Source organism: Caenorhabditis briggsae, assembly GCF_000004555.2.
Source record: "Caenorhabditis briggsae complete genome, chrIV, whole genome shotgun sequence".
Lineage (NCBI taxonomy): Eukaryota > Metazoa > Nematoda > Chromadorea > Rhabditida > Rhabditidae > Caenorhabditis > Caenorhabditis briggsae.
The window spans coordinates 10,256,629-10,264,727 of record NC_013487.2 but is presented as its reverse complement, the minus strand read 5'-3'; the positions used below and the strand labels follow the sequence as shown (position 1 = coordinate 10,264,727).

At 37.6% G+C, this 8,099-nt stretch overlaps 4 protein-coding genes across 4 annotated transcripts; 3 read left to right on the top strand and 1 right to left on the bottom strand.

Moving 5' to 3' along the window:
- Positions 1–1,425: 1,425 nt before the first annotated feature.
- On the top strand, positions 1,426–1,769 carry CBG22320 (the record flags this gene model as incomplete). The annotated part of the gene is made up of 2 exons (XM_002647124.1): positions 1,426–1,565; positions 1,676–1,769. 2 exons carry the CDS (start codon positions 1,426–1,428, stop codon positions 1,767–1,769), a joined length of 234 nt encoding a protein of 77 aa, XP_002647170.1.
- Positions 1,770–3,005: 1,236 nt separating this feature from the next.
- CBG22319 lies at positions 3,006–4,061 on the top strand (the record flags this gene model as incomplete). Its single annotated transcript, XM_002647123.1, has 4 exons — positions 3,006–3,092; positions 3,136–3,387; positions 3,436–3,733; positions 3,778–4,061. The coding sequence occupies 4 exons, from the start codon at positions 3,006–3,008 to the stop codon at positions 4,059–4,061; spliced, it is 921 nt and encodes a 306-aa protein (XP_002647169.1).
- Positions 4,062–4,687: 626 nt separating this feature from the next.
- Positions 4,688–5,718, top strand: CBG22318 (the record flags this gene model as incomplete). Its single annotated transcript, XM_045235797.1, has 6 exons — positions 4,688–4,754; positions 4,799–4,918; positions 5,113–5,200; positions 5,251–5,425; positions 5,473–5,603; positions 5,649–5,718. The coding sequence occupies 6 exons, from the start codon at positions 4,688–4,690 to the stop codon at positions 5,716–5,718; spliced, it is 651 nt and encodes a 216-aa protein (XP_045097545.1).
- A 526-nt stretch (positions 5,719–6,244) lies between these two features.
- Positions 6,245–7,601, bottom strand: CBG22317 (the record flags this gene model as incomplete). Its single annotated transcript, XM_002647121.1, has 5 exons — positions 6,245–6,343; positions 6,393–6,527; positions 6,575–6,649; positions 7,294–7,401; positions 7,449–7,601. 5 exons carry the CDS (start codon positions 7,599–7,601, stop codon positions 6,245–6,247), a joined length of 570 nt encoding a protein of 189 aa, XP_002647167.1.
- Between the last annotated feature and the right edge of the window lie 498 nt (positions 7,602–8,099).

The window sequence follows — 8,099 nt, the reverse complement described above, 5'->3', positions numbered from 1 at the left end:
CTCGTCACATTTATCGATGCAGGTGCTAATTGTAGTCTTGTATCTGAGCAGAGAGCTGCGAAAAATGGGTTTAAGAAAGTTAAGACTGTCACAATGAGATTAAAAGGTTTAGGGAGTGATGAGGTTTTGAGACAAATGCCTCAACGTTGTTATACAAAGAAGAGTAATAGGTTCCAGAAGCTACAGTAAGCTGAATACAAATATCTATGTACCACCATTGTCAGAGAAAGAAAGTTGAAAATTAGATGAAATTGGAATAGATACAGAATGATTAAGAAAACTAGAACGGAGAAATAGAGAGATAATTGACAGGATAATTGGTACAGGCGTGATCTGGGATTTCTGAAAACAGCAGGGTACAGAAAATTTGAAGAATAAAAGAGCATAGTCTGTAAAGTTAGGGATTCCAGCCACATTTGATTGTAATAATCATGCGGAAGAACAAGAAGATAATAAGCGTTCGATTGTGAAGATGAAGAAGAGTCCATGAATTGTCTATGTTAGGGTGAGGATAAAGGAGAAGAAGAAATTCAGTCGATATTGGCATTAAAGAGAAAGAGTTGGAAGAAGAAGATGTGTCCAAAATTGAAGAATCTATGGAGGAATCCAAGAAGGTGTCATAATGGAAAGAGAGCCAAATACTGGTCAAACTACCATTGAGTGATAACGATGAGCATTTGACTGGTAAGCTGCCAGTGGATTTGAAAAGGTTAACCAACCAAGTTGGAAAATTAATGTACCTCTAGAATTTCAGAAGAATATAAGATTATTAACAAACAATGGAACTCTTAAATCAGTGGAAAATCTGTGAATGAAGTATTAAATAAAACTGCTATTATATTCCTAAAACTGCTATTAGATTCAATAGTTGAGGAGAACGGTCCTAGAGAAGAGGAGTAAAAGAAGAGCAGATACAAGCAGCCACGAAGTAGAAAATTTAACGTTGAATCAATGTATCAGAAAAGTAAATTCATGAATCTGTTTATGGCCATTGGATTGAGAAGTAGAACAGGAAAGTTCAACGATACCATTGATTTCAAAAAAAAACATTCAACCTGATCAGACTGCAGAAAGAAGACAAATAATACATGAGATTCGTGTGGCTGAAAGATTGGAAGAAGAGACAGTTAAGAAAATTTCTTACCTTGTAGGTTTCAGGTAACCAATTGAAATGTTATGCTCTCGTTAGTTCACCCTAATTTATATGGAAAGATATCATGCAGAGATTAATCAAGAAAATGAAGAAAACTTGTATGTAAACAAGTTAGTATTTTGGCAAATACAGAAGAAGAGTTTCCAGAATTGTATGAATAGGAAAGAGCAGGAGCCCAATGCGGAATGAGTTTGCACAAAACCCAAGAGAATTCAGTGAATATAGGATATAAGATTCCTATTGATGACAGAGCACCAGATAAGCTAAATAAGATGCAAGGAATGTTAATTGGTTCAAGGAAGGATTTGTTGACTATGTCACTAACACCGCCAGAAGTCGTTCCTACAACAAGGAAATTACAATCAGCTCTTGTCAAGATTATGATGCTCTTGGAGGGGTACCTCCTATTACAGTAAGATTGAGATTGTTTATTCAATCTGGGCTGAGACAGGAAAAAGAACAACAGAAAGAAAGACAAGGCTACGCTCGTCTGATCTTAACAGACGTATTAGAAATTTAAAGATTGAAATGGGAAGACATGTATCTTACCCAATTGAAAGAATCAAAGAAGAAGAAGAAACATTATTCTACAACTCAGCCAAAATTGGACAGATAGTACCAATGGAGTAACGATTGAGGTCGAAGCACAAGTGGCTGATGTCCAAGATACAAGTTCATCTTAATGAACAAGGTCAAATCAGGACGGCAACAGTGAAGTATTGTGAAATGGAAGTACTGAGATCAGTAAACCATTTAATTCCATTTGAAATAGTAAAGGAAGAAACCGCTGATGAGCCGGCAGAGCAAAATGAAGAAAAAACCACTGAACCAGAACCACAGAAAAAGAATAAGGAAAGTGGAATATTTAAATGAAGGAAGGAAGAAGTAGGAAAACCAGATCGAAAAGCAAAACAAAGAATCACATATGGTGATTGTGAAAATACAGAAATTGGAGATCTAGACAGTAAAGAAAAAATAGGAAGATGAAGGAGAAAGAGTTGGGCAGTGCCTTAAGACCAGGAATGGACCAGATACTCAAGATGAGAAAAAAAAGGCTGGCCCTGGCAGTGTCGCGAATTCAGGTGACCGAATATCACCTCTTCACGACTTTTTCTCCTTTTCAATGAATTCTTCTTTTATTCCCTGTATTTTATGTAATTATATTCACCAACGCCGACGCCGCCCACAACAATGCCGATTTGAATCACCCGCCAATTTGAGGATTACTGTACCCTGCACATCTAACTCTCAACGCGAACCAAGGAAATGCGCCCGCTTTTGGGATCAATTTAGACTCTTGAGTCATTCTCGTGTCTCCCCCAAAACCCATGTTTCTCGTTCCTATTTTTACCTATATTTTTTATATAATATTATTCTGGTGTAATTTTTCTTGTCGGCAGAAAGAATCCGTGGCCGGATTCTTTCAGGTGTATCGTTGTAGGCATTTATAAGTAATAAATCGGTGTCTTAAATTCTGTGTTTTGTTGTCTCTTTCTCTCTTTAGGTTATCGTGTCTCAAGGGGCCGTACTAAGGCTATATGCCTGCAAAATAGAATGCTTGCGGAACATATTGTTGTTGGAGTCGTTTCCAGAAAAATTTGTTTCTCTGCTTCAGTATCTTGAACACTTCACTTTTTTTTTACTAATGTCTTAATGTAAGCCTATCTGCATTTAGAATTATTCGTTCCCGCGTTCCTTTTGTCTCGCTGTCTGTGTATCCCTATTAAATAGCGTTTCTGTTTAGCGCTCGCGCAGCGGACCTGGCGACCATGCGATTTTATTCTTGTCTCTGCAGCTAATGCTTACCCTTCTTCATCGATTTGTTCTCAATCACGATTTTCCAGAAAGAAAAATGGTGGTCAACGTCTTCATCAGCGCTGTAACCACCGACACACTCAGCCGGAAAGATGCTGTCGCCTGGGTTAACAACCTGCTCAAGGTTAACTAATTCGAAAGCATTGAAAATATGTTTATTATTTCAGAGTCACTTCACGAAGGTTGAAGAAATGGCTTCAGGTGCTGCATACTGTCAGCTAACACACCTATTGTTCGAAAACTCCATCAACTTGCGAAAAGTGAAGTTCAACCCAAAGAGTGAACCGGATATCCTCACAAACTGGAAAGTCCTCACAACAGCCTGGAAAAATTTAGGAATCGATAAGCCAGTGGATGTTGAGAAGATGAAAAGAGCGAAATTCCAGGACAATATGGAGTTCCTGCAATGGTTTTACAAAGTTTGATACTCCGAATGTATCCGTAAACTCAATTTTATTTTATTGCAGTTCTTCAACGCTAATTTGGTGGGGGATGCCGAAGACTACGACGCAGTTGGAGCTCGCTTCAACGAAGATCTGCCTGCACTGAAAGGATCTTCAGGCGCCCGTCCAGTTGTCGCTGCTGTGCGCCCAACTGCTGCTCCTGTTGCCAAACCGAAGACTGTCGCCACCGCAGCTGCGCCAAATGCTACTGCAAAAGCATCCGTTGCCCCAACTGTACGCAATGGTGCTCGTCCAGCTCCAGTGACGTCAGCAGGCACTCGACGTTCTGAGCCATCAGAAAACGAGGAGCTTCTGAAGCAGGGTAATAATAGATATAGATTTTTTGACCCAAGAATAAAATTTCAGAAATCGAAAAGCAAAAGTCATTGGCTGCTGACTGGGAGATGATGGCTAATGAGATGGAATCGGAACGCGAGTTTTACTACTCGATGCTGCAACGGGTCGAAGGACTCGTTCATGAAGCCGATGAACTGAAATCCACCACAATCGATGTCGAAGCTCTCAAAGCCGTTCTGTATCAGTCGAACGAAGAAGGCGAACATGAAGTGGAACCAACAGAGAACGGCGCCGATAGTTCGCAACACAGAGACACTCTTCCAGCCAACCTTGACGACACAGAAACTTTCTGAAGAATTGCACTCATTAATCCCATTTCCACCCGTTTCTGTCTCCTATCCCATCGAATTTGTTTGTGATTTCTCTCCTGATCCGTCCCCTTTCGCGTTCTATGTGCCATTGACTAGTTATTAATTTATTGGAGTTACTAATTTTCTTGTGAAATATGCATATTTATTCATTTATCTGTAACTTATTCAAATGGAGATGAACATGATTGACCTACAAATTTCGTCTAGGTTTTTGATTTCAGACAATATATGTTGATATCAAAACAGTACATCTATTTATTATTTTCCTTTCTTCTGTTAGATATTCGTTTATAAAAATAAATAAAGTTTATAAAATGATTTCGACAGAAGTTTCAGTTTTTTAGAGCCTATGGTCAGATTCAGTATGAGCTACGCGAATCTTGAGCGTAGGCTTGGCGTCTTTAGAGCGGTCGCTGGGCGGCTTCTACAGAAAACTAAAGCGACATCCGCCCTGCGACAGCTTAGAAGCCGCTTAAATCCAGCCTAAAAGTTGCGGGCAACAGCCGAGATAGTTAAAGTATTTATTCCGAAAACGATTTTGGCAGCTTTTGCGAAATATCCCTTTGCCATGCGCTTCTCTCTAACCAACCTTTTTTCAGATTGAAATAATGCGTCGGAAAAAAGTATCGATGGATAAACTGTTCGGATATAAAGAGGAAGCGGTGGTTACCAGAGGTTTGTGAGAATCAGGAATCCATTCATGTGGTGCTATGTTTCAGAAAGCTGGGGTGTCGACCTACAACCACTAGCTCCTGTTGCGAATGAATCTAAGAAACGACAAAAAACAGCATCCACTGTACCTAAGAAGAAGGCGAAAATAGAACGGGGTGCAGAAGATAGTGAGTTTTTATCAGTGTTGAAAAAGTAAATTTTAAGAAGGTTTGTAGTTAGAGAATATCTAATCAATTTGATAATAAAAAAACCTGATTACCAGCTAAAAACCATTTACCTTATTCATAAGCAGTCAACTAAAAACTGTTGTTTGATTAAACTACATTTCCATTATCAATATAATGCTTCTCGAAATTTTCAGTCACGGACGAAACTACAAAACAACTTGCAACGGAACTCTTGGATCAAATCGAGACTACACCGGGTCGAATTATCTTGAACTTCTCATCGTGAGTTGAAAGAAATAGTTTTTTTTTCAAAATAAAAGAATTTGATTCAGGACAAAGTCTTCTGAAGTGTGCCCACTTCCACCGAGTTTCAATCAAAATGTGAAATCAAACTGGTCCATTGATAATTTAAAAGAAAGACAGCTGAGTGGTCTCCTCGACCAGAACTGTAAAAGCTTCAAGCCATTGGGAATCAAGAAGATTCAAAAGGTGAAAACTGAAGAAGAGGTTCGTTTTCTAAAACTCCTTTTCTAATTTTCTCAATTTCTCTGCAGACACTCCCGAGACAATTGGATCTGAAGCAAACTATCGCAAAACTCAAGAATGAAGATAAGAAAGATGATGAGTATGTTGGATTCTCAGTTGCTATTGCCAACGTTCTCAGAAGATGCGAGCCGAAAATTGCGTTAGTTTTTTCACTCAATTGAAATGAAATCCAATATTTTTTCAGCGAAAAACTTGCTCAATCGATCGTTGCCCTTCTCGAAACCGATGCTTCGAGCGTAGTCCATAAGATGTAATTGGAAATCCTCTCTGAAAAATCAAAAAACCGGAAGTTTCAGAATCTCCCAAAATCTGAAATTTCTCATGAGTGCTTTACAGACAAAGTTGTTTAGGATGTCAATTCTATAAATAGAAATCTCAGTCAGAAATTTGAAATTGTAAATTCAAAGCGTTTTGTGAATTCAGAAAATCTGAAAATTTATCAAACCGTTGAACAAAAAAGAAACACGTTAGAAAATCATAAAATTCAATAATCGGTCTAAATAAGGCACATAGAGAAAAATAGGTTGGTCCAGAGAAGAACAAAATGCGATAGTTATTATGATTTGATCATATTGTATTATGAGTTTTGAGAGGTTAATAGACAAAAGTGAAAAAAGGATTGTAAGCCCGGAAAGAAATCGATTGAAGTTGGTTGCGAACTGGGAGGTGAAACCTGTTTAAGAAGAAATGGCAGATTGGCAAAAAACAAATTAACAATCAAACAAGTAACAGCTAGAAAAAGACTGATACATGAATATTACAACTAAAGAAATGTTAGAGTTACTCGTCATCTTCGTCTGCTTTTTGTAATTGTAACTTGTATTTCTCTTGACTCGATCTTCGTTCACATAGGTACCAACTAGCTATGAGTTGGATAATCTGAAATTTAAGGACTTCAAAATTGAACCAATCATTTACACAATTTCACCTGAATCGCAAAGAAAATGAGCAAGAAAACAATAAGAAGACTCTCTGAACTCCTGAACATATCCAGTGGAATGCATGGCTGACCTTCTAGGCAGTTGGGCTTATTTTTCCAAATATCTTCCAGCTTCATGTGTAGCTGGAATAATTTATTTTGAAACACATAATTTGGATTGGGTTACTTACTCTTTTTCTTACGGTCAATGTGAAAGCAAAGGAAATTCCAACGATGAACATCATTGCAACTTGGCCGAGAATGAACTGAAAAATTCATATTTATATTGAGAATTTCTAATACTTATAAAATATGTTTCCATTTGTTCAAAATTTTCATTTAAGGGACTGTAACCAAAATGTTTATTGAATTTAAATGTTTTTAAAGTTTTTTATTTTCCTAAAATTATTGCGAATTTTTTTTTCTAATTCGAATTTCGAAACTACTGAAAACACCGGCAGTACTTGTCCAAGTTGCTTTCAATACAATTTTTCATCAATTTGCAAAATCGAAGAGACTTTTTCGTCCTCTTCATCGGATTTTCAATTACCGTATTTCCTCTAATAGAAGCCCATCGAAACCGTCAACTTTGAGATAAATTACTTTGATTCCTGTGAAAGATATGAGAAAATTGTCAACTGATAAATTGTTAACCATATTCTCATCAATATTTTATCAGTTGACAAGTTTTCGATATCATTCACATAGATCGAGATAATTGAACTCAAAGTTGACGGTTTGGATGGGCTTCTATTAGAGGAGTCCAATTTTTTCTTAAAACTTGCATTTACAACACCATTTTCAGAGATTGTTTTCAGGACTTTTTTGGACTAGTATTGTAAAAAAAACATAACTTTGCGAACATTTAAATACAAAAACAACAAAAATTGTCGTTCCCTTCTAGACTTACCACGAAAAGAAGAATGGAGTTGAGAAAACATAACGAAACGAGTCCAAGAAGAGACAAAACAAATAGGAATGTTGAATAGGATCCGATTAGAAGAAGAGTTACGATAAACTGAAATTCAAATATTTTTGAAGTAACTCGAAAACCAAAAAAAATACCTGTGGATATTCGTTGACTCTTTCTGGTGAAACTACAGGTTTCGGTGGATTAAATGCAGATAGAAGAGTAATTAAAAGAAGAGAAACAGCTATGGATAAGAAGATAAGATTAGTAAAAGTGGCGATGCATCGAGCAATACGCGAATACGCCATTCGGCGATTCACTCAAAACTCCTCTCCGTTACTCTTTTCGTTTCGGCGTTCCGTTCGAGTTTGTGAGTGCGGGAGGCCCCGCCACGGCCACCGACTTGTGGGTCAGTCGAGCAAAACGAAGAAAATGAAATGAGCACAAACGACGCCCCGGACGACGACCCGAGAGATGCAGTGTCTAGAAGAGAAGACGTGGAGAGACGCAGACGCTTCTACAAGCCCACAGCTTCTCTTTTTAAGCCTGTCTGAAAAAAAAGAAGAATAAATGAAACATTTTTTTGGAAGCGACACGAAACGATGAAACTGATATTTTATGATGAGAAGAAATGAAAAGAAGAAGAAGAAGAAGAGTAGTTGAGACAAGAGAAAAAACTGATACATAACAAAAACGGATAGATTGGGAGAAGAGGAAGAGAAAGTTCCCAAGGGAAGGTACACTGTTTTGTTTTTTTGTTTTATATTTGTGTGGGATGGATGAAAAGCAGTACGAAATCAGTTGTC